The sequence below is a fragment of the Pelecanus crispus genome, chromosome 3 (assembly GCF_030463565.1).
Source record: "Pelecanus crispus isolate bPelCri1 chromosome 3, bPelCri1.pri, whole genome shotgun sequence".
In the NCBI taxonomy this organism is placed as follows: Eukaryota; Metazoa; Chordata; class Aves; order Pelecaniformes; family Pelecanidae; genus Pelecanus; species Pelecanus crispus.
The window spans coordinates 6,346,652-6,372,723 of NC_134645.1; the positions used below are offsets into that span (position 1 = coordinate 6,346,652).

The following is a 26,072-nucleotide window of genomic DNA, read 5'->3' on the forward strand; positions in this document are numbered from 1 at the left end:
TAAGACTTGTTCAGGCATTTATCCTGAAATTATCACAAGCACTATGCCCATATCATCTTAGGTGCGGGAACATTTGTAGGAAAAGATAAGTGTTTCCTAAGTCTGTCAATGACTTCCAGTTATATCAGTTTTAATAAATAATATTATCTTTTCCCATGAACCTTGCTTTCTTTATATCCCTAGACAGTACATCCATACTATGACTACTAAGTCATCTTATTTATGCAGTTGGGAAAAGGAAATGGGAGGGCAGACTGTTAACTGGTGGGTTGTTTTCAAGCACAGAAACACACCTGAGAAAACCCAAAATGCTAGCTTTTCTCATCAGTCAGACTTGTATTTTCAAATGATTCTCAGACACACACTTACTCTATTTGCATATTTTATGCAGTACTTCTTAAAAAGGATAATTTGGAAAGGAATATTTAAATATTAATACTTGTCTTAATAGATGGCTACTTTTCCTAAAGCAAAATAGATTTATAAGGTCCATTTTTAAGGGAGGCTGACGAACAATTTCTTGTTTAAAAAGAAGTTTGTGATGTGCTTGTAATGTGTCGTGAGTACAAAGGCCTGCTTAAGTGTGTTTATCTGCTGAATTGACACATTAGACCTTGTTTTAGCCCATCAGGATTTACTGCCTGCAGTTTACAACGTGCCATTTTCCAGAGATGTTAGTATTCCTCCTATATAAATGATGATTTTTTCATCTGTTTTGCAGATGTACAGCACTCATTCATGAAAAGAAAAATATACTCATCTGCATCTCTTTATAAGTGTCAAATTCTGGATCCTGCCCAAGTCAGTTCAAGCTGCATGCACAGAATTTGGCCGGAAGCAAGAAGCTTCTTTATTCATAAGGTTAATGTTAAGCAGTGGACCAAATCCCGTCTCAGTTCCACCAGTGTAAATTATCTGTTGAGTAATCCTAGCATTACAATAGTATAATTGAGATCGAACTTGGCTTGTAGTGCTGTCTTTTTTTTCCTCTTCCTGTAGCTTTATCCTGCCAAGATTCTTGCTGAAATCAATGAGTGTTCATGTTAGGACCTAATCCTTAAGCTTCTTCTATACAGTACTGTAAAGTCTAGGTACAAGCTATAATAGAAAAATATATCCACAAAAAGGAATTACATAAGTAAGTGCTGTAATGCTGCTCTTGGCTCAAAGTCATCCCACTGATTACTGGAATGTTTTGCTCTTTAAGGATGAAAGCAAGAAAGCAAGCAGGATTTGAATGTGTAACGGGGTGTTGGATGAGGTCAGCGTCACAGAACAATTGTTGTGCCTCCCCATGGTTTGCTCTAGCTTATTAATATTTTGTTTCATTCCTTTTCTAAAACTGGACCAGTTAAATATGTCATCACATATTGTATACTGTTGCTTAGTAATAGCTAATATTGCCAGCCGCAACTGAAAGGGAGGCATATGTTTATACAGGCTATAAATAGAAGGCTTAATAAATCAATCAATGGACCGCTTGCCTTTGCTGGCAATGAACTGTTTTAATAGCACTGCTGATGTTACATGTAGTACTTGTAAGAATGGAAAGCACAATCGCTTTGTTTAGTGAAGGATGAAATAGTAATGGGTAAAATGTGGCTGGACTTTTCCGTGGTGTTACAGGCTGTGAAGTGGGCAATTTTTTTCCTCAACTCGGGTTATTAACATTATCCATAGCTGCAAGGAAGAAGAGCCCTCCCCCAAGACAAACTTTCCTACTTGTTCCTCCTTCAGTTTTCCTAATTCAGTCTTTCTGTATTTTCATGTTTTTCAGCAATGGGTAGAAGGCCTTGGATCCATCATACATAACTTTAGAGCTAACAATGTCAGTCCAATGACATGTCTCAAGAAACAGTAAGTTTCTTTCTTTCCTCTCCATTCTCCTTTATTTTTCTGTCCTTGTGTTTTCCTTCTTGGAATTTAAAAAAAAAAAAAAATGTTTTTCATAGTTCAACATTTGCAATCACAAAACAGTGTAGTAAAGAAAATGGTGATAAATTAGTTTAGGGTTTATCTTTCGTTGAGACCAGAAGAGGCCTCAAGTCTATATCTGGCACCTGTACAGGAGAATTATAAGAGAATTTATAACTGTTCATTTGATTTATTGATGTTGTATGTTTTAATTATTGTCTGGTTTGTTCTTTCATTAATGCATATGCAAACAAAACCCCATGAGTCTTTCTTGTCTTCGCGCTCGTGTTAATCAATGTACTGATTCTTTTGGGCTGCTTTTTGCCTTTACGGTTATGGAACTGCTCTGCCTCAAGCACTAAAAGGTTACAGAAAAACATTTTTATTACAGCACAATTATTTGTTTGTACTCATTTCACAGACATGGCAATAAACTTAGTCTAAATATAAGTATCTAGATCCCAATTTTAATAAACAGTATTTTAACAATATTTCATTCTTAATTTCAGCTGGATGAAGCTGGCCTTTCTAACAAACACAAATGGGAAAATTCCAGTTCGGAGGTAAGCACAACTGGGAATTCAAGTTTTTGTCAGGTACTGGTTGTATAATGTTAATAAAATTCTGTGGCTTAATAATGAAATATAATATAAATTTTATTACTAATACATATGTAAATATAAGTACAGAACTAGAACTTCTAGAACTAGTTCCGTACTTCCATGAAAACTAGGTAGGACTTCTTATCAGCCTAGTAATTTTTTTCTTAGTCCATTGTAATGAAGATATGAGTGCTTGTAATTGTTTTCAAAGTCACTTAGAGCTAAGAGCATCAGTTTTCTCAGCTTAAAACTCCTCAGACTCTGGGATGGGTTTTTCAGTTGTAAAATGTCACAAAATACTTATCAAAAGAACCATAAGAACTTGGAGGCCAGTTAAGTAGAGTACAAAAAGATACATTTTAAAATGTAGTTCCTTGTAAAAGAGACATATAGCTCTGCCAAAAATACTTCTGCTTTTGTAGGAACCCCAGGAAAATATTTGGTTTTCTCCACATGGTAAATGAATTGTTGGGTTAGTTGTTGTCAGTAACAGAAAAGCTACAACAGTGTATTTCTTTCTGTACAGCTATTAACTATTGCAAGTTACTGATTTTCAGTCCTCCCTGGCTAGGCAGTAATTCTGCCCCCTCCTGCTCTAGAAATTAATTCTTGCTGATACATCGAATTTCATGAAAACCACACCTTTGGGGCATGCTGTTTTTTCATAAATAGAGACTCACAAAAGAGAGCAAGAAGAAGGACTTTGTAAGACAAGTCTCACAGAACATTTTTTTTCAAGGGAGAAAGAGAGGATTTTGCAGCTGTAGAATCTGCAAAACGACAAAGGGCCTGCCATGCTGCCTTCCAGGTTTCTTTAGGTTCATGACTCACGTGACACCTTGACAGTGTTAAGGCTGCTTCAGTGTATTAATCTCTCAACTTTCACATTGCCAAGCGCCTGCTTATTTCTCAAACTTGAACTGAACTGCCATGAGGCACCTTCTGTGCAGAAGTCCCAAGGGGAATATCAACTGAAGGGTAAAGATGAGGGAACAAAACTACAGGGGCAAATTCATTTTCAAGAACTTTAGAGCTTTATGCCTGTGTTTGAACATAGAGCTTTATTCCTCAGGATGAATTTAAGGTGCACTAGCTTGTCTGAAACTGTTTCTGCCTTGAAATATTTTACCTCACATTTAGCGAGGCATAAGTTCTCTCCTACAGCACACTGATTCGCTCATGCAGACAAGCCCGCATATTGATGAAGAGAGTCCAGTCCACTGATTCCAGTGTATTAAATCTTCCTGCCGGATCTGCATTTTAGAGGACTTAAACGGTCTCTTAAAGTTGAATCATTTTTCTTTAAAATGTTTCCAGTTCCAAGAGTTTGTTTTTCAAATTTGCACTATTTCCAGGTTGACATAAATCAGTCTCTAGCAGCTTCATTTATTGCAAAAGTAGTTTGCAGTATAAATTTGTAAGGGATCTGCTATTCCACGCTGTGCAGAGGAAAGCTGAGTCGTCTTTACATCTGGATGCTCCAAGGAATGTGCTGTGTTGGCGTGGGTGAAATGTGGCAACTTCGGGGGGCTCATCCGCGAAGCACTATATCACCCGCTGAAAGGACAGGAGAGATGTCAGTGAGAGGCTGGAGGAAAGGTGTAGAGGAGGAATGGGAATGAGGGGAAAAAAACCAGTCTGCTCTGTAGACCTGCATTGGAAAAGACGGGACTCAGAGCGCTGATGGAGGACGGCAAGATCGTGAGACTAGCCTGACCCAGCAACAGCTACTTACCATGAAGTGGGACACAGGCACCCAAGGTGTCTCAGCAGTGGGCAGCCTGGGATGTGGGGGACTTCATTGCTTCCCTCCTCCTCCCATGAACACTTCGTGCAGAGAAGGAGCGTGGAGAGATAAAAGAGGGAACAGAAGGGGGTAGATGCATAAGGAGAAGGATATGTGTATGAGGAAGGCGAGCCAGGGAAGCACTGGGAAATGTGGGCAGAATGGCTCTGCTACGCAAGATGCACCACGTTTCACCTTGCTTACACAAGCCTCCCCTCAGAAACACTTTGCACTGGTGTAAACCTCTGATGCCTCCCCTTCAACTGACCTCCAGATTGCTGTGGTCAGCCCTTCCCATATACCTGTTTTTAAATACAGTGTTATCTAGTCAGCCCTGCTTCATCAAACCTCTGCCTCCTCCTGCTGCTCAGGGTCTCCTGTAGCAATTGCTGTAGCTCTGGGGATCCAGATAGGAAGGTTATTCTCTCAGAAACACAGTACCCAGCAGATCTGTTAAGCTGTAGGAATGTGTGTCATAAAATCACCTTTATTTCATTTTTACACAGAAGTGCAGTAAAACACTGAGGGAAATCTCACCTGGGAAATCAGAGCTCCTTGCATTTCTTTTCAGGTTTAAGACAGGTTTTTGCAGCTAGCACATGGCCATAGGGAATGATGAGCCTTGAGGCGGTGAAACTCCTTAGGCTGCCAGTGATAAATGGCATAAATATTCCTGACTCCTCCTCAGTACAGTTGGGGGTTGCAGAGTCATGAAGATTCTTCTCAACTACTTTGAGATTTTATTGTACTCTGGGGCATATATCTATTACTATCAACCTACTGTGTTTGGGAGAAAAGAAATTCTGGCAGTTAGTAGTGCGAAAACCTTAGGAGAACACCAGATTCGTCTCTTGGACTTTAAGAAATTTTAGCAGTCTGAGTCTAGAACTGCATCTACAGATTTTACAAGGACAGGGCATTTGGTAAGATATTTTCTATTTTCAGATTTTAACACTACTGCAAATGATGACTAAAAAGGTCAGCATTTGTTAAAAAAATTCTACTTGGCTTCTGCGGCTTTCTGCTGGCAGAAAAACTGATTTTCTACATGTGCAAATTGCACCTGTTCAGCTAGAGCCTGTTTAGAAATTAGCTTTGCTGAATCTATGCTTATCCCTTGTATAACTACATTTACAAGGATTTAAGCTAATTTAGCTTCTAACTATGAAAATACAAAAAAAAAAAGAAAAAGCTAAACTATGACAAATGAGGCTTAAATTTGTTTTACAGTAGTTTAATTAAGTTAATTTGAAATTACACTTTTTTAGTAAAGATGTTTTGTATCAATTACTCCAGAGTGCCTGGAAGAAATCTGTTTCAGTACTTGGATGGTGGTTGGAAATCATAGTTTTAGATAATTTCTTGTACAGCGTAGGCAGTGGTACTTCCAGTTCTAGCCAAACTGATAAATTCAGTGGAGCCATGATAAAAGATTGATTTGAACAGTTTATGTGTTGGCTTGTTTTTTGAAGCAATGGTTGGAAAGTGGTAAAGGTCTGAAGTAACAGAGTCATTTAATCCATTAGCAAGCACGACAGATTCGTACCCCTCAGTCCCAGATTTCAAAAGGATTTTAAGTACTTCTGGGGAAGACCATTGATGTCTTCCCATAAAAAGCCCCAAACCACTGCCGAACGTGAGGAGTGAATACCTGTAGGTATCTGTCGACCAGTAACTTGCATGCATCTGAAGTAGCCCAATTTTCTTCCAAGGCGTACAGCAAGGTGAATGTAAATCTGCTAGGATGAAGTCTCTTCTAAAAGAGGGAAAAGTAGTTTTATTTACAATATCCTTAGCAAAATGAAAGTGTCATGCTGTATTTTTACGATCTTTTTTGATTCATGCAGTCTTTCTAGACTGCTGTTCTCATTACAAATTACTGCTATGTTTGCTGTCAGCTTCGGTGAAATAAAGAGTAGTTTGGCATCAAAAATAAGTTCCCTGCAGCCATGGAATCTTGGCTCACAGTTTCCAATTAATTACTTAGCGCCAATATTACAGATTTTACATGACATTTATTATTGGGGCCCGATTCATTAGAACAGACAGAATTTTTTACAGGGCTGGCAATAGGTTGTGAATTGTAGAGCTTTTTAGGAGAAAAATAGATGCCTGAGGTTTTTAAGAAACAAGTGCCTAAAGTTAAACTCATTGTATGTTTTAGTGAAAACATGTTGGTACTTATCAGCTTTGGAAAATCAAATAACTTATTTAGGTGTCTAAATAGGGACATAGAAGTCTAACTGTTGTAAGAACCCAGTAAAAAATAAAAAAAAAATTGGCCAAGATCTGTTAAAATATTATTTTATCATTTAGATCTTTTGGTTCCTGATCTTAATTTTATTAGTATAAAAATATTTACTTAGGCAGTTTAGAGTGCTTTGGAGAGTAAAACAACTGTGAATTACTATGGCAACAAATAACAGCAACAGTTTTTTTCACATCTTTCACCATGGGAAATTATTTAGTATGCATGAGATTAACAAAAAGTCTCAGTAAATGTTTGTCTCTCTTGATGTTAAAGAGCAACATATTCTTACCAGGCAACTACAGAGTCTTTCCCAACGTATAGCTTTTAATGTAATGCTTTAGCATTAGAAATAGATATTGGATACAGACTTTAGTGTTTCTCGCCAGATTGAGACACCAAAAGCGAGGGGTTGTGGGACATACCATTTTAGTTTAGCCCCTCAACAGAAGGAAGGAGAGCTGTCAAATTTGGATCTTGATCGAGTTAGAGGTTATTCAAACTCATCTCAAATGGAAAAAGAAATAGACCAAACGCTTTCACATTAATCGTACCAGATAGCTAAGCTTTAATTGGATTTATTTAATTTCAAGTGAAACCACTTTGTCAGTCTCAGGCATGGTGAAATCACCCCTGTTTTGTGGAAGGAAGTGGATGTTAATCAGTTTGGTGGAAGTATTTGAGCGGCAGCTGAGACCTACTTAAATGAGCTGTGCATAGTACGTCTGGAACAGGGGTACTCATAAGGTGAGGGAGCGTTCAAAGGGAGGAGTGAGCTCTGCAGCTGGTGACGGAGCAGGGAATGAGATTTGAGATGCACGTGGGAGTCTCTTGATAGCAGCGACTGCTTGAAAAGGAAAGAAGGAGGAAGCTGCCATTGGAAATGGTTCAAGCCTACCTTATGGGTGACCTGGGAGGCATAGCTTAATGCTTGGAAAGGAAGGGAAGTCACCACAGCCGGGAATGGCTGGAGACATGCGTTTCCTCACTTGTAAAATCCGCTGCTTTTTAAACAGTCATTTATCTATGCATAGAGGTGAAAAGAGCCAACAGAATAATGCTTTGCACAGCTCTGTATCCCAGTATATTGGAAAAAAACCCTCTTCTTTTTGCAGTCCATTATTTTGATATATTTTCTAATGGATAGCTTGCAGGCAGAGCACTGCTGCTCTGTGAAGCTTAGAGGACTTTTTCAACTGCACTATTACTTGGAAGATGCTTACATTCATCAGTTTAAGCCAGAGGAAAATGTTGGCAGTAAAAGCGAGAGGGAGAGAACTGGTTGTTTAAAAAGTGACTAACATTTCTCCTTCCCCCCCCCCCCCCCTCACTCTTTTTTGTTTTAGCATTACCAGAACCTTCGCATCAGGTAAAACAGAAAAAGTGATCTTTCAGGCACTTAAGGAATTAGGTCTTCCCAGTGGAAAGGTATTTAGTGGTTTTGAATAACTTTTTTGTATACTAATAAATTGATGAATCATTCACATTTGTAGCTGTGATCTAAGTTATTTGCATCACATAAAAACATGCATATTGTTCATGAGTAACTTATTAATCACTGTAGGTTGTTTACTAAAACCAAAATGTACTTAAATCTGTATGACATCTGTGACAGGACAAGGGGTAATGGTTTTAAACTAAAGTGGGGTAGATTTAGACTGGATATAAAGAAGAAATTTTTTACAATGAGGGTGGTGAAGCACTGGAATGGGTTGCTCGGAGAGGTAGTGGAGGCCCCATCCCTGGAAACATTCCAGGTCAGGTTGGACGGGGCTCTGAGCAACCTGATTGAGTTAAAGCTGTCCCCGCTCGCTGCAGGGGGTTGGGCTGGATGACCTCTAAAGGTCCCTTCCAACCCAAAGCGTTCTGTGATTCTATGACATAGTGGTCCTTAAACCTCTTAGATGAGGCTTCCCTTCTTTTCTGTAACAGACTACCTTTCATTCATTTACACAAAGTACGTGAGCACAGAATACGCACAGAATACTTTCTTTTGTTGCATGCTGTCCTCTCGGTTACATTTCTTGGACTCCTCCTGCTCTTTGCTCCCTTCTGTTGGAGAAGTGCTGCCCAGCTCTGTCCCACTCACAGCGGGAGCCCCTGCCAGCAGCCCCAGAGAGGTGATGGCTGGTTACAGTTGCAGCTAGTTTTTTTGGCTTTCTTCCCTGCACAGTCTCCCTTCTTTCATTGTGGAGACTCCAGTCCTTCGCTCTTGGCTCGCCGCAAGTGCCTGGGGAGGGGCAGCTCTGCAGGCTCAGCAGCTTGCTGTCTCCAGCCGGGGAGAAGGGGTGTAGAAAGACATGAATCCTCAGCCGTATTAGTGCCTGGCACCTGAAATGAAATTTTTCTCACTGCTGCAGTTCTCATCTTGTTCAGAGGAGGACACGATACTGAATGTTAGCCATGTGTTCCCTCCCTCATGGAAGTGTTACATGCCCCTGTATGAGAGCTGCTTTGCTTTTTAAAACCGTTGCACCAAACCTGGGACTTTTTCTCAATGTTCCTTTGCTTCAGTATAAATATCCTGAGGTTTGTACGCTATTTTGGACTTTTGGGGGTGTTTTTAAGCTTCAGAAGAAAAATAAAGACTGTTTTCCAGTTCTGTGTTTATGTAGAATGAATGTTACTGTGAGGTCACAATATAGGCACATCAAACAGATCTATGATAAAGATGACTTAAAAACTGTTTTCAGAAAATACAAAAGAAACTAGATAAGCATATACTACGTAAAGAGCTAAAACTGTTCTCGGTTGCTTTTTTTGATATAAGATGTGCTCTTGGGAAAAGAGCATATAAGCTCTCTTTTGCTGGATAAATGTACCTTTGCATTTTGTTGCAGAATGATGAAATTGAGCCTGCAGCATTTACTTACGAGAAATTTTATGAGCTCACCCAAAAGATATGTCCCCGAACTGACATAGAGGACCTCTTTAAGAAGATGTAAGTTCAAATTTAATATAATCTTGCTTTAAACTCATTTTGTTGTTATTTTTAGTCCATATCTAATAGTGACAGAACACTGTAAAGATTATCTAACCTTGAATCTTGGTAGTATCAGCAGTATTTTATGACAAACTCAAGTCTATGTTTTTCCCCTTCCTTCCCTCTCAGATTGTTAATGTAAAAGTTCACTCTGTATTTTAGAGCAACTTTTACATGAGTTAGAGGAAGCACCTGGAACTTTTTTTTTTTTTTTTTTTGCATTGGCTTTACTAACTACTGTAATTTTAACTTGCTCCTTTAGGTGATTAACACAGTATGTGAACTAATTAAATTAAATAAGAAATTTGAAGTTTAAAGAGTTTCTGCACTCAATTTATTCTCAGCTGGAGGACTTACATGTTGTTTTATGAAGTAATGTTTGTTAAGTTATAGGAAGTATGGGAGATATACTGTGCCAAGCATAGACAGTTAATATGTTTTCTGTGACTGTTCATTTTGAGATTATAGAGCTACTTCAGGTAGAAAAGTAGGTGGCTTTAAAAGTATCAACAATGTCAACATGTAAATCATACCTACTGTAGCATCGTATATGAAAACTTACATTCTCTAATAAATTTCTTTTCAGCAATGGAGACAAAACTGATTATTTAACGGTAGACCAATTAGTGAGCTTTCTAAATGAAGTAAGCTTTTTCATACATTAACTACCATACAAGTCTGTCTGCAGTGGCTTGCTTCTTCCAATCTTTCCATTGCATGAATCATGCCATTATTTGCTATGCTTTTGATCCGCTGATCTTTCCATTATGGTAACATCCAGGTGCAAAAATCAGCTCCAACCTTGTATGTTGTGCTTTCTACATGTTGGCTTTGGAGATTGCATCTGTTGATTATTTGCTGTTGCGTTATGTTGTGTGTGATGTATGTTTTATACATTTTATACTGTTATATTCAATACAGTTTCAACTAAAATACACCCAGTATTTCATTATAAGCAATTACTTTACCTGTAGGCCACAGCTAAATATATCTGCTTATCCTTCTGAATAATAGGAAAAATGAAGTAGGCTTTTATAAACAGTGTTTTGATTCTTCTCAACAGTATTATTTCAATCTATTATAAATCTAAGAGCTAAGAGGCTATTTTAAGAGTTTGTATATGATTTTTAAAATACTATGTGTGCAGACTAAGAGGAAATCTTTTTATTGCTGTATTTCCAAAATACAGTTGTTGGCAAGAGTATCTAGTATTTCTTAAAAACATCATGAGTGTGCGAAGTAGTTCAATAAACAGCGTGGGATTGGTTTTTTGCCTATTCCTAAAGCACAGTAAGTTGTAGAAGACTGACTCCTTTGGAATTGCAACACTAAATGCACCGTGTAGATTTGACAAGAACATACACGTGGAAAATAAGCACATTCTACTTGGTTTTGTACCAGTAGATTCTTGTCATTTGGAACATGGATAGCTGCTTTACCTTTCTGCATGATCGTTTAGGGACTGGGTGCATTACTAAAAATCTTGTCATCTAAAATTATTTTACTAGTTATAAATCTATTTTATATATTTTGTATTTATTTATTTATCTGATACTGCTATATGAAGATTTAAGCAGTAAGTTCCCCATATATCAAGCTTAGAATAAAATTTTCTTTTTCAGCAGGGATTGCATGTCTTACTGTTTATCAAACCTGAATTACACGTAGAAAGAGTATTCAAAAAGAAAAGACAGTGAGAAGATTAACAGCTTCAGGACTAATGGTTACATACTTGGGGCCTTAGTTCGTATCGACGTAGTTCTCTGTTAGCAAACTGGAGCACATGCTCCATCTTGCTACTGAGAGATGTTCTCTTGTCACAGCTACTTGCAAAGTTCAGTGTCTAAATATTTGCAGGACTGGGGTCATAACTAAGGCATGTCATTTTTGCTTCTGTATTGAGGAAAGAAAGGATAATGTTGTGATTTAAATTATAAATTACCCCCTTAGAGTACCTCAGCCCTCCAATTCACTTGTAGTGATAGATATACTTCACTGCTTGAAGCACATAGCCCTGTCCCCACCTTGAACCATCACTTCTGGTTTTTTTTTTTAATGTTACTCCTCAGTTTTCAGTAAATTACTATTTTTATCATTATTTTAAAATTGAGCTCTGTAATTGTTTTAGTTTAAAGTGTGCTTCCTTGAAGCCGAAACTTCTGAAGAAGAAAGAGCTGCCAGCAATTGGAAGAATTTCCTGGCTATCTCCAGTAACTGATTAAAACATTAAAATTGACTTGTGCTCTCAGTTTTGTATTGTTTTAGCAGCTCTTTTTACAGAATTAGAAGCCCTATTTTATGGTCGGTGTTGGAGAAAGATGCATCTTGTTGGCTACATTCTTATCAACACAACACATTTTGTAATTGGAAGTCTTGTAGGCAGCCCTTTAGTTGGTGACCAGAGCTGGGAAAAATTAGGCAAGTGGTTTTATAGAGTAGGACATTCATTCTGATGACTGAAATTAATGCCTTTGGCTCTGTGCTGGAGGTCTTCTGGTCTCCAAATAGAGTTTAAAGTTTTGGTCATGATTTGAAAGGCACTAAATGACCCAGAATCTCCCCCCTGAAGTGATCATTTCTGTCCCCTTGACAGCTGGCTAACACTGCAATTAGCAGTGGTGTTTAATGCTGGAAAATATAAAAAGATTATTATCATTATATAGGAGAGGGGAGTTACTTGGCACAGCAATTCTTCATGAGAGTCTTTAACCTAAATTATTTTTAATGCAGTAACCTCCAAGGCATGCTGCAGAAGCTCTAAGTGTTATGGGTTTTTAAAGGAGCATGAGGATATGTTCCTGGGTATGAGTGGAGAGTGAGCTGCTTTCCTGGAGCTTTTCCAGCCGGCTGTCTCTATTTGACTTTTAAATGCTGCTGGCTGACAGCTGATTTAATTGTCTATCAGTATTAAAGCATCTGGGAAGTTTTTTAGAAACTTAGTTATTGTCAGGCACTAAGTATTTTGTTAGGTCTTCTTTTTTTAAAGTCAAATTTTGAAAAAAGGAAATATAGTAGAAAAAGAACCGAAATCACTGCTATTGAGATTTGCTCCTGCCGTTAATTTGCAGCAATAAATTAATAAGCCAAGTAACTGTCAAAATGGAAATTCAGTAGTCTGACCAGGACTCACCCTTTCTCCTGGGAAGGAGGTATGAGGAGATCCTTTTCTATCCCCCTCTTTCCGACTGCCCCGCCTCTTTCCCACTTCCTTGATCTTCTTCCCTCCCTCCCTTCCACTCATTTGCTCGCTCTTCCTCCCTCCTTCCCACTCGCTCGCTTGCTCTTCCTATCTCCATCTGTTTTTCATCTCCACAAAAAGGATCCCCTTCTTACCACTGCACAGGACAAATTCAAGAGGCAAAATTGGTTCTGGCACATTATTAACTGCTGTGCATTTCAGTTTGTGTCCACTCAAAGAGGAGACTGGAGGCCAGGTTGAGGAGGCTAAATGATCCTTCTCTCTTTGCAGAACCATACAGGCTTGCTTTCTCCCCATGCTTTCAGATGGTTCACCCTCATATGGTTAAGAATGTCTAGTGGAAGGGTGTCCTGTCTATTATGGTAACTAGAACAATCAAATGCAACTTTGGACATACACAATTAGTCCTGGGGCATGTTGTCTTTCTAGATGAAACTTCATGCTTTCAGTTTTGGTCAGCTTTTGTGTTAAAACTTTGCTGTGCCAACAAGCTCAGTAGAGCAGAACGTTTCCCCGAGAGACACTAGTAAACATTCTTCCTTTTTTTTAAGTAAAACTTCATTAAGTTTTCAATTTTGCTTTATTTTTAAAACTAAGTAAACATAAAGACGTGCTTTTGTTCAAATGGAATATTGATAATGAGCGATGATCATTGCTACAAGAATAATATTTTGCTCTTAGCTCCTTCCAATAACTCTGGGACTCTTTCTCAAGAGGAGACTTTTTGCTTTATCCCATTTATTTTCTTCTGTTTGCTTATGACTAACTGTAGAAGAAAGAGAGTGGGGAAGAGTACTTTTCTTGAGTTAAGAACCTTCCTTGCTATTTCTTAAAATTTTTTTTGAAGTGGTGTATTGTCACTAATGGTATAAAGCTTGTCATTTCTCACAGTAGACTGTACTGTTGCATGCCAGTGTTGTGTTGCTGTTGTGTGCTGCTTAGCAAGTTTATGTCCTGCGTCCATCTGCCTCTCATATCATATTTCATCTGAGTTTTACTTAGATATCCAGACAGCCGATCTGTAGTGAATGAAACTGCTGTATTTTAGATGCTGCAGACTGTCAGTAGCATTACTTGAAAGATCCCTCCTTAATTGCATGATTAAATTGGCATTGGTTGTAATTTCTTGGAATTAATTAAGCACATGCACCAATGTATTGATTGTAAGAAAAGAGATCAAGTGCTTATTTTTGATTGGATGTTGCTTTTTTACCCATGAAAAAAATATCAAAAAGTTTACACATAAGGAATTACAGCAAATGCTGATAGTGCTGTGCCAAGCCATATCAACACCATCCTGTCCACTCCAAATTATTGATCACCGATATGGGGGTGGCCTGTTACATTTCTGAATTCTGCTTAAACTAAAGCTTGAAAACTGTGCACCTACTGGGGTAAAAGAGTGTTTTCACAGTCATATTTATTTCTTTGTTTTATTGCATCTGCTTACATGCCACTACTCCTTTCAGTTCTCTTTTTAATTTTCTTTTAATGGAGAATCAGGCACACAGTGTGCAGCTCTAATTCAGCATGGAGAAAAACAGAAGTTATGTAGTACACTATTAAGCAAAAACTTAAAAACTCTGAATTTTAGTAGTGTATTAGAAATCACTGCTAAATTGGATCTAAATATTACATATATTATGAAATCCTAATACTGTAAATTACTGTGACTTAAAGAGATGATACTGTCAAGCTCTTTTAAGTTGTACATATTTCTTCTAAGAACCTACGCTGTTTTTTGAATAGTTAATAACACAATGTTTCCATGATTCACAACTAAACATCAGTAGTTGCATATTTCTAAACTTGGGTTTCAAATTCTTTATTTATAGTATAGCTTTAATTTTTACTTTAGTTGTAGATATTGCTGAAGACGTGCGTTTTTGCAGAGGTGATTACAGTGCCATCAGTCAAGTCTGTCAGTTTACATGACCTACAAAAAAGATTAGGAAGAGAGAGGATTTACAACAAAGAGAGATTTAGCTATTTATTTTCCACATTTCATTTGCACGTTTACCACGTGCGGTCATTATTTTCATGAACAAGCAAGAGTAAGACCAGTTATATGATTGCACTGGATTGTTTTTTTGAAATATTTTTATAATCAAACTGCCTAGGTTTCTTAAGAAAGATAAGGTTCATTTTCTGTCTAAAGCTAAAGTTACTGCTGAATAGTCTGTAAGTTTTAGGCTTTTTTTTTTATTTTTTAAATGTCCACTTCTTTCTTTCTCATCTGCAGTAATGAAATGCTCTTGGATGATAGCCATGCACTATATTGTTTTGCTGAATTCCGTTGTTTTCTAACCTTAGCATCAACGAGATCCTCGGCTCAATGAAATTTTATTTCCCTTTTATGACACAAAAAGAGCAATGCAGATAATTGAGACATATGAGCCAGATGAAGACTTGAAGAGTAAAGGTAAATGTGGGAGGGAATTCAGTATTCACTGGTTTTAGGCATTTGGGGAATTTGTTCCGAAGCCTCCAAACTTTCAAAAGGGAGTTTACAGTCCTAGTGGTCAGGGGGCAAGCGCTTGTGTGGCCACCTAGTGAACTAGATCAGGAAGCTGATCTGCTGAAAAATATCTCCCCCTCAAAGCCAGTGATTTTTTAGAAAGATTATTTGCTTGATCCAAGTTACAGTGTGGCTACAAAGGCAGCCATCCTGATACAAAATGGGAGAGGCTAGGATTGGGTAAATGGGCAGCAACATGGAGACTCCTTCTAGCAACAAGGCAACATGCATGTGGCTATGGCCAAGGTCTCAGAGAGAGACTACAAAGCTGGACAGATACTGTGTAAAATGAAAAATAAATTACCGTGCGCACCGTTGGATATGCATCCACCTTCTTATAATATAATCTGTATAGTGCTTGAGGGCAGCAGCCTAGCTTAGAACAGGGTATTTTACGTGGGTGCATTGAAAAATGTTCTCTCTGAGGAAGGAGATTGCAGGAAATGTCTCCAAGCCATTCCTGGACTGCTCGTGTCCTGAGTTGCTGTGGGTGCTGGAGGTGTCAGTAGTTGAACTTGGCTCCCAGTTCTTATCCAGTCTGCTGAAATAGCTGTGTTGGGATCAACTGCAGAAATTAAAAATGTTGCTATCCCCATCTGTCCTTCCTGCTTTTTTGCTGGAAGTTATTGTCATCGTAGCATGCAGAGGAGGAGACTGCAGCCTTGCAAAGCCCATAGACCTTCAGGCATCCTAACAGGAAGCCACTTTTACTAGACATTTAGGCTAATTTTTCAAGCTAGCACTGAAGAAGCTGACTAGCTTTTACACATCCACTAGTGCTGCCCCTGCTGATGATGTGTGAAGCAGACAACAGAAGGAGGCAATATCTTAAACTGCTTCAGTAAAGCCCGAGGCAGCTCTCGCTCAGTGCTGCAGCCTTGTTGGGTTCCCTGCGTGCCTGTATGTTGCTTTATGATCACAGGCGTTGACACCAGCAATGCCTTCCACAGTGACTCCTGCCCCTTTCACTTTCTTTGGGCTAGTGGTTGGGAAGAGTTTACGGTTGTCTTCCTCAGTCTATAATCTTAAGGAATCCTTCTGTAGCTGGATGTGTAGCTTTTACCATTCCTTATAGTACTTTAGTCCTTTTGACCAAACCGCTAGAGGAAGAGCTAGTACTGTATATGCTACTCCAGACACCGTGTTGTATGCTGGGTTAATAGATTGCTCTTTTAGTTCTGTGAAAACGCGGACTTTTCAGTAATCACCTGGGAGAGAGGGAGATACTTCTCTTGCCTAGGAGTCACTTATAAACGTTATGAGGATTTTCCACTCACAAGCAGTGTAGCTTATTTCTCTTCCTCCCTACATGAAATAGAATTGTCCAAGTATTAATTACTTGATTTTAGTCATCTCTATCCTTTTTAAAATTTTTTTCTTTAAAGGCACTCATCTGTGATTCCTCTTCATGCCAGTGCATTTTATTTTCTGAAGTGAGGAAGGAGTACTAATGTAGCTGCCACCTGTTTAGGATGGAAGATGTAAAAACATGTTTTATGAAGGTGGAAATTAATCTAGAACTGGAAAACAATGTTCAGTAATTCACAAAGAGCAGGATTTGCAAGCACCAAGCTGTAGCAAGGGAATGATACTGGCTTATTCTTTTAGCCAATAATTGAATCTTGGCTCATTATTTAGCTTCTTTCTTTGATTTACAGTTCTAACAGGTTTTAAATAAATGTGGTAAACCTGTAGGGGTAGGGTAACAATAGAACAACAGCAGTTTCCTCTTAAAGTGGTCCTCCATTGATCATATGCACTGATGCAGATTTTATCCCAATGCAGTCAGTAGGATAGAGAGATGATTTCATATAGTTACATGTTGAACCTTAGCATGTAAAGGCAGCAAGAATTTATCTCAGCAGTGATTGTTCTCTGCAGTCTCTTTCCCCGTTTTCTTAGATATAACTTTGCTGTTGAGCAAAATAATTAAGCTCAATACCTTTTTATCCTAAACCATGTAGTTTAAGAAACAAGGCAGTAGCAATAAGCAACTGACTCTTCCTCAGTTACATTTCAGTAACAGAAAGAGTAAGTAAACCTGAACAAGTTAATGCTGTGCAGTTTAGTAACCAGAGTCTGCTCAGGAACACTAGAAAAGACAATTCTTCCACCTGGTCAGTGCATGTCAAAAATACAAAGGCCAGTCTGTTGAGAACATAGAGCTCTGATAAGTTACTGAAGTCTCAGCCATTGTTTGTCTAGAACATCTGCCCAGATGTGACTTTTTTCCACTAGATGATGCGCTAGAAGCGCGTATCGTCTGAGATACTTTGTGCTGCTGCTTTTAAGTTCTCAGTGATCAACAAAACAAAAACATTCTTAATGTTGAAAATTCCATTTCACCCCCTTTTTTCCCTCTTCTTCCAAAAGTCAGAATCAGCTGAGTGAATTTGAATAAGATGTTCCAGAACAATTCACCTCTGGCTGACACCAAGCACAGAAAATTTAAGCTCCAGTAGAGGATTTTTTCAGAAAGCTAGGAGCAGAATGAAAAGCAGGATTACTGGTGTTCTCTGTGTAAGACAAAAGTTGTCTTAAAATAAAAATAAGACTGCTGCAACCTGTGCCTTAACAATAGCTGAGTGTTCGTATGTGACTTTAGGGAAAGCAATCTCCAAATTAGTGCCAGATAACTATTCTCTGCAGTGACTCCTTGTGAGTAATCCCTCCTTCCCTACCCGAGATCATTTTGCAGTGTCTTGGCCACTTTAAAACTAATATTGCAGTACTAATTATTCTTAACCTTGTTTTCATTAAAATTTATCCCTTGATTTATATTTTTTTAATACTTTATGAAGCATATAACAGCAGAGAAGTAAGAGAAAAGTATTATGAATTCTGTCCTCCGAATTACCGTACATCCCATTGTAGAAAATGGCTTGCTTTTCATTATAAAGGAATAAACTTGTATTTCAGACAGTAAACTTGAAGGTATCTTAGATTTTCCTAATGCTGTGCAAATGAACACGTGCAGACATTTTCAGGTACACCTCCACTTGTTTTTGTCAGTGGAGAACAGTCTCTGCACATGCTGCAAGCTGATTAACAGCAATATAGCACAGTCAGGGCAGGACTAAATATGAAAGAGGGAAGAAAAGTGCTGTAGAAGGTTGGTACATGCAAGGTCATAATTTCTGGCTCACAAAGTCCCAGAGCTCAAAATTGTTGGGGGTATTCTGCAGAGATGTCACTACTTATTTGCCTCCTTCACATCCTCTTGTTGCCTTAGGTCTACTATGGTGAGTGCTGGACATAGGAGCTAGTTGGGCACCTGATTTTTTTTCTTTTGTTATCTGGGAACACAGTGGCAGATTTTGCACCAGGGTCACACTTGCTGGAGCATTGGAAGGGGAGAGCTTCTGTTTGCTTGCAGAAGCCTGTGTAAACATAGCTTTTGTGCTAGTGTTCCTGCTCTGTGAGACGGCTTGATTCCTGCCCACTATAAATTTCTAGTAGTAATTTGCCATGCTTTCTTCTTCCTTCTAGGTGTCATATCAAGCGATGGGTTTTGCAGATACCTAATGTCAGATGAAAATGCCCCTGTTTTCCTAGACCGTTTGGAATTATATCAAGAAATGGACCATCCTTTGGCTCACTATTTCATCAGTTCCTCTCACAATACATATTTAACAGGCAGGCAGTTTGGTGGCAAGTCTTCGGTGGAAATGTACAGACAAGTGCTTTTGGCTGGATGCAGGTTGGGAGCAGGAGATAACAGCCTTTAATATTTGTCGATCTAATACTTTAAACCTACATAATATACCTTGGTGGTGATATATTGCATAATTGGATGTATAAATATAGTAGTGTGGTGAATGAAAATATACATATTTGAGAAACTATTTTTCTCACAAAAAACATTGAAAGGCGGTGGAATGTAGAAATTGATGTCAGGAGGCAGGTTGTGAGAAAAATAACAGCAGTTTGACCTCAAAATGACTACTGAAGAATTTCAGAGAACTTTCTGCTTTGTAATTAAGAAGTTTATATGTAAATGAGAATCAGTTTATCAGTTCCTGCGTAATTTCTTAATGTACTGCAGTGTGTCACAGTTAACTGAGTAAGAGAATACATTAGAAGAGTGTTACAGTGCTAAAAACATTATTGTTCAGGTGTAAATATATTGACCCACACATAGTATATTTGAGGTAATATAACCAAAGCTATAAAAGCAGTCTGAAATTATACACATGCAGCTTAAAAGGAATTCTGTAATGCCCAGAATGGCTTTGTAACTTACTGCTCTGAACATCACTGCTCAGAACTTGTCACGAGTAGCCCGCCTGTACTGTAACACTAAGGAAGCTGACATCATTTTTCTTGGGTCTTTAGATGTGTTGAGCTGGACTGTTGGGATGGCAAAGGTGAAGATCAAGAACCAATAATAACGCATGGAAAAGCAATGTGTACAGATATTCTTTTCAAGGTAAATGCTTGACCTCTACACCTGGCAGTAAGCCCCAGTAGAACCCCCGGACAAGAATCCATGCAGGGCACCCTCCCCTCCTCAGCACCCAGACGCTGCTCCCTTGTCACAAACTAACAAATCGCATAGGCACAGTTTCTTGCCCTCAGATCTTAGGGCTCATTTCTGACTCACATCATACGCCCCTGGGTCACGTCTGCCTTTCCACAGAAACTGCAAGAAGCAGGCTTGCTTCTTTTGCCCCATATTTTCACATCCTGTGGCTCTTTGCACCACAGATTAAATATCTTCTCCATTGTCTGAGAAGTTCCTTAGCTGTGGAAACAGTCTGAAGATGCAGGAGTTACTACGGGAGTAGAAATTCTCCCCAGCAAGAGAAGATGGCAGCAGATCCAGGGGTAGCATTGGTGGGTTCTGGGTGAAGCTGCCATCACTGCTGCAGGAGCAGCGAGGCACCTGTTGGGCGCTGAGTCCGGGTTGTTGCGGGGAAACAAAGAATGAGCATACAGTTTGTTCTAGTTCTGGCTTCACTTGGCACATTTGAGACTCAGCTCTGTGTTTCTCAGGGTGGGGTGGAGAACAAAAAAAAATCTCTTTCGTTATGATTGTAATTTGATCTGTTCTAATTTGAATCCTTTTATTGCATTTTAAAGGATGTAATTCAAGCCATTAAGGAAACAGCATTTGTTACATCAGAGTATCCTGTCATTCTTTCATTTGAAAATCACTGCAGGTATATAGTGCCCTTTTTTTTTTTTTTTTTTTTTTAGTAGTGCAATGTATGAGAGAGATGATACAGCTCAAACGTACTATAATTTGAGTGTACTTGAAAGCTGTGTAGGGATATGCAGGTATACTGAATGTCACTTGGAAGAGACTGTACTTTAATATACTAGTCAATCTTTATCTAGCTTAATAATGGCAATATTTTTATCTGTGGTAAAGCTGTGAAATATATTTGGATGTTCCATTAGTTGTGTGGGATTCAGTTAATCTACTTTTTCGGTCTTACTAAATTCATCTATGTCAGATAATAGACTTCTATTGGCAATTTAATTGCAGTAAAGTAATACTTCTCAGTTGAGAGAAAGTGGACAGTATATAATTTGGGATATATACTTAGCATTATTCTGTTTTTCAGAGTAATAGTGATTTCTTTTTTTATACTTAAAAATTAACTAACATCATCTCTTCCAGCAAATATCAACAGTACAAGATGTCAAAATACTGTGAAGATCTTTTTGGCGATCTCCTGTTGAAGCAGCCTCTAGAAACACATCCAGTATGTTATATTCTGCGACTCTTTTTTTTGTTTTTTAAATATATATATTAGCTGTATTTAAAAGAGATGATGAACTGGGATCATATCACCTGTAGTGCTGTTCACTGCCAGTCCTGTGCTTTCAAAAACAACTAGTGATTTTGGATGTCTGCACTTCTTGGTGCAAGCTTGTCTTTTTCTGATTTGTTTAATCTCTTCTGTACAGGGCTCTGGCGAGCAGCCTGGGGAAATCGATCCCCTTGATGTGTGACATAATACCAGCACCTACATAAAATACACCACATACATTGTATTTTCAGGTCATACATAATTCTGAAATTGCCAGTCACTGTTGAAAACCAATTGATTATAAATTGCATGCTCTCAGCTGAGGAAACCTCTTCTTTCAGCTGCATTTTGCATGCTTCATGCTCCAGATCAAGTCCTGCAGTCTAGGTGGCCCCCACTGCTGCATTAAGAATTAAATTAAGCGCAAAGAGTTCCCTGCAGTCTCATTTGGACTCTCAAGTGCACTGTAATCTGCATGCACTTCACTCTACTGCATGGTGGGAGATAATAACAGCCGCTCCTTCACACACACAGTATTTGAGACTCTAATAGCTTGTTACCTAGTGCTTGCAGCTACTCCTCCAGGCCTTCCTTACTCTCCTGAGCAACATGCTCACTGTCTGCCAGCAGCCACCCAAAACCTGCAGATGCTCTTTAGTGCTGTGGGGGACTACGGCAAAGAGGACTCTGCCTTACCTTTCAGCTCCTGTCTGTGTGACCCCTGCAAAGGGGAACTCCTGGCATTATCCTCTCTAGAGCTGTGCTTTTCTTGGCTTTCCTTGCATGTTGCAGGGACAGCAGTGCACAAGGCTCAGTGAATATCAGGTTGTTGCCCTGAAAAGTGCATCCCAGAGAACTAAATCTGTAGTGTTCCCCTGTAATGTATGTAGCACCTTGCCATGTTCCTCACAAATGACAGCTTCCAGCAGCTTTCAGGGAAGCCTAAAACAGAGCTTGCCAAGGGCTGCAATGCCGCTACCTCAGGGCCCAGTATTAAGCCTCAGCTGCCTGTGCTCTGTAGGACTACTGAGCCTTCTGCATTTTGTGTCCATTCCTCCTCATGGGTGAATTCAGTCCCCAGCTGCTCACAAAGCACATGTTGCAGAGATGGCAGGAGGAGCTTGAAACGTGTATTTTATGAGTGCTTGGTTTCTGATACCTTGACTGACTGAGGAGGGCAGGCTTAAGAGAGACATGGCACTGGCTGAAGCAGATTTGGTTTTAAGTAAAAGCAAGTATTTTTCCAAATGGGCATCCAGCTATGCCCTGTGCTTGGGGATGCAGACTGGCATCCTGGAAGCCTGGGGATAAATGAGCTCTGCAGCACTGACATCTAGTGGAATTACAACCCAGGTGCTCTCAGGAACAATTCTGTTTTCTCTTCATCCAACATGCTGAAACTTGCATGACTGAGCTAGCCTGGTGGTTGTGGATAATCACTACCCTCCTGCAAGGAGGTTTGCACCCATTCTTGTGAGATTGGGTTGGGTTGATTTGGGGTTTTTCACTGGTTTCTTATTTGTCACCTTTGCTGCTTTTATTTGGTTTCAGGCCGTGCTTCGTTCTTTTGGTTCTTCAATTAGAATGTTGCTTCTGCGTAGCTCAGAGTTGGATTAAGGATTAGAGTATCTGAATATTTCTTCTAAGAATTTTTACTAGTTCTAGAAATATCTTCTACTCCTGTATCACTTATGGTTCACTGGAAACCACAGTCCATTATACCAGCAACTCCCTGCATGATATTCTTGGCAAGCCTGAGGTGAAGAGGATGCTAATTACCGTACCCCAATCTCTGTTTCTTAGCCTCAGGGATCTGATGGGGCTGAAATCAGGATTTTGTACTTTTTCTTTTCTCAATAATATTTTTTCTCCTTCCCCAAACTGGAACAAACCTTTTAGTAGTACTTCCTTGCACATGTGAAACTTGCCATTTGCCTTTAACAAATACTGAAGATGTGACCCTGTAGCCCTACTGGCAGAAATAGCCCTCATTACCTAGCTAAGGACTGGGTAGTTTTCCATTCCCCAGTGCCAGCCCATTTCTACTCTGTAAGTATGTGTGGGCTGCTTCACGTGCGTTATTACAGCTTGAAGGGACCATAAAAGGTGACTTATTTAGAGATCAAATGATAATGGGCTAAACTGTGACCTGGACTGTGTGTGAACCACAGGAAGAGATGGAAAGTAGGAAGTCCTCTGATGAAGACTTGCAGGTCACATCCATGCCCGCTGCTAGGCAGGAGAGAGGGGGAGACGTTTTGACCAGTGCAGATGAGGATGGCATAGGTTGGAGACCAGTGTGCTGGCTTCAGCCAGCAACATTTACCTAAGCATAGCTTTCCCATGGGATATGGAAGAAGCAGAGGAGACAATATAACTGCAGTCACACCATGTCCCAGGGTTGTGCCTGAGGTGGCACTGCTTGTTCACTGCCCCTTACCATTGCTGTCCTAAAGTCAAAAAGCCAAATAGGGATACAAAGAGGCCAAATAGCCATTACTAAGCCTTTTCTTTAAATTATTTTACAGCTTGATCCAGGTAAAGCCTTACCTTCTCCTAATGACCTCAGAAGAAAGATTCTTATAAAGAACAAAAGGCTGAAACCTGAAGTAGAAAAAAGTAAGTAAAGCTTGTCAAGTATTAAATTAAAGGCCAGATAGATACGAATAGACTTTGTTGCTAAAGTTTCCAAATTGCTTGTACTTCAGTGTTGGAAGAACATGAATTATATGTAAATGACACTTTGTTTGCCCTTGTGTTTCATATGAGTGCCAGAGTCTAGGCCTTGATATCAGCATGTAACATAGGCATAGATAGACCTAGAAATGTAATCCTGGGACTTTTATCAGATTGCTGGTTGAGCTAAAATATAACGCAGACAGAATCTCTTGTAAATTCTGCCTACAGTGGTATGTTTGCATTGCTGTGTTTGTCCAGGATAAGCATAAAATGAAATGGAATTTCAAATTGCTCTTCATGCTATTGTTGCCAGTTCTGATATTTATCTTTTTTCCGTAATAATAACGTTGCTCTATTAGTTTCCAGTATGGCTGTAGTGATAAACCCTGGTCCTTCTCCGTTCAAAGATAAGCATGCAGACCTTCCTCTGACTTCAGTCATACATGATTGTGTTCATACTGTCTAACTGAAATGCACATGGGAACACAACTGAAAATCCAAGCACTTTGCCTCCATTTGCATAGATCAAGCACCAAAGAGATAGCTGTCTACTTATTCTTTGAAGAAGTAATATGCTTGCTCCAAAGACCTTTGAAGTTTATGAAAATATTTTTCTTAACTTCAGTGAGCTTTGGATACAGCCCTTACTGATCACTTTTCAGATCTAACAACAGTGTTTGCCTAATGATGCTCTTACTCTGTAAAATTTTATTGCTAACTGAAAACTTAAAGAACCCATTAAATAAAAGTAGCTCTTGGGATCAGAGAATCATTTATGATTGTTCTCATGTATTTATTTATTTGTGCTACAAACTGTTCATGTCATGACTAATTTATTTTTAACAGAACAGCTTGATGCTCTGAAAAAGATGATGGAGGCTGGGGAAACTGCTGCTCCTGTAAATATCCTAGAGGATGATAATGAAGAAGAAATAGAAAGTGGTGAGTTTTTCATAGAGAAGTGCTCTCAAACATTGCCTGTGGTAAACCAATAGGCCAGCATGATCAGCTACTATGCACGTATGCACCATGCCCATGGTCTGTGGCAGCAGCACGAAGTCTGGGCTCAGTGCAGGACCATTTATACAGACCTCCAGCCTTACCACCTCATCTCAGATACATGCCACAGCTGCTCCTGGCTCTGTGGCAGGCTGTGGTAGGAAGGTGAGCTCAGTCGGTGGAGCTAGTGGTAATTTTAACTTCCGCTTACCGTTCAGAATTCATATTGGAGCAGCAACCAAGTCAGATTTTCACCGTGTGTATATGTGTGTGTGAGAGATTGGGAAGCTGTGATCTGTGCTTTGAAAACAGATTTTGTCACTGGTTTTAATACTTGTGGCAACATCAGATTGGATTATTGCATTATACTTTATAAGGATAAAATGAGGGATAAGGTTTTCCTTGCCAAACTTCAGATGTCTTCACTGTAAACATCTAGATCTGAGCCAGTGATGTGGAATGTGTTTATGGACAGCAGAGAAAAATAGACATATCTAGGGTGTGATTCACCTTGTCTATTTTAAATGTCCACCTTCAGAAGAGGTAAACCATACATTTCCTGCAAGTGTCTGAACCAAGGTACTGGCCTGTGACCCGTGTCGTACTGAACATCCCAGCTTTAGCCTACCCCTTGGTCCTCTCTCCTTGATTTTTTTTTTTTTTTTTTAAACAGTAGCACAAAACCACTGCTGTTGCAGTCAGCAGAGGTCCTCATGAAAGATACTCTTTGTGATCCAAATCTTGGTGTCTCTCCTTGCAATGCTGAAAAAGACTGAAGTACCTCAATTTTTTGGAGAGGCCTCTCAGTATCGTTCTTCAGGTGGTCAACGAGCACAGAGGAGATTCTGTTGCTTTGCAGGCTGATTTCCATTGGAATGCTTATTTCTAATAGTGTTCTTATTGTGCTGTGTTGTTAATTATGTGTTAGACTACCAAGAGGCTCAAATAAGTATTTTCTAAAATTATTGTTTAAATCCATATGAATAATGTGATTAATGGTTTTGTGTTTGTAAGGGGCCTTTTTAGCTTCTTTGACTACACTAGGTTCTAACAGAAAATCACCTTAAAATGAAAATTATTCCCTATAGTAGGGGCACATAAGGAGACTCTAACAATGCGCATGAGAAGCCTGGACACCAGCAATGTTTTACATCTTTAAATAAAGAACTCTGTCTTCATTTCTTGTTATTTCCCCAAGCCTGTTGTGGTATGGTTGGTTTGTTTTTGTTTTTTTTTTTTAACTCTTTTGCTAAGCACATTACTGGTTCCTTCTAAAATGCAGTAAATAAAATTTCTCTTACTAACCATGTCAAAGCTGTAAGAATCTCAGGCCTTAGCTGTAACTTACTACTAATGCTTGGGAATCTAATACCCTGGATTTTATT

At 39.1% G+C, this 26,072-nt stretch overlaps 1 protein-coding gene across 5 annotated transcripts in view; it reads left to right on the forward strand.

The window, feature by feature from the left end:
* The window catches only part of PLCB4 (phospholipase C beta 4), a 93,334-nt gene that overhangs the window by 13,123 nt on the left and 54,139 nt on the right, over nt 1-26,072 (forward strand). For all 5 annotated transcript variants that reach the window (XM_075707151.1, XM_075707150.1, XM_075707152.1 and 2 more), the window contains exons 5-16: nt 1,778-1,857; nt 2,424-2,477; nt 7,897-7,978; nt 9,391-9,491; nt 10,120-10,177; nt 15,046-15,154; nt 18,740-18,950; nt 19,586-19,679; nt 20,333-20,412; nt 20,877-20,961; nt 23,538-23,628; nt 24,535-24,630. In XM_075707151.1, the coding sequence (XP_075563266.1) occupies nt 1,778-1,857; nt 2,424-2,477; nt 7,897-7,978; nt 9,391-9,491; nt 10,120-10,177; nt 15,046-15,154; nt 18,740-18,950; nt 19,586-19,679; nt 20,333-20,412; nt 20,877-20,961; nt 23,538-23,628; nt 24,535-24,630 (1,141 nt within the window). The remainder of the gene's footprint in view (nt 1-1,777; nt 1,858-2,423; nt 2,478-7,896; nt 7,979-9,390; nt 9,492-10,119; nt 10,178-15,045; nt 15,155-18,739; nt 18,951-19,585; nt 19,680-20,332; nt 20,413-20,876; nt 20,962-23,537; nt 23,629-24,534; nt 24,631-26,072) is intronic.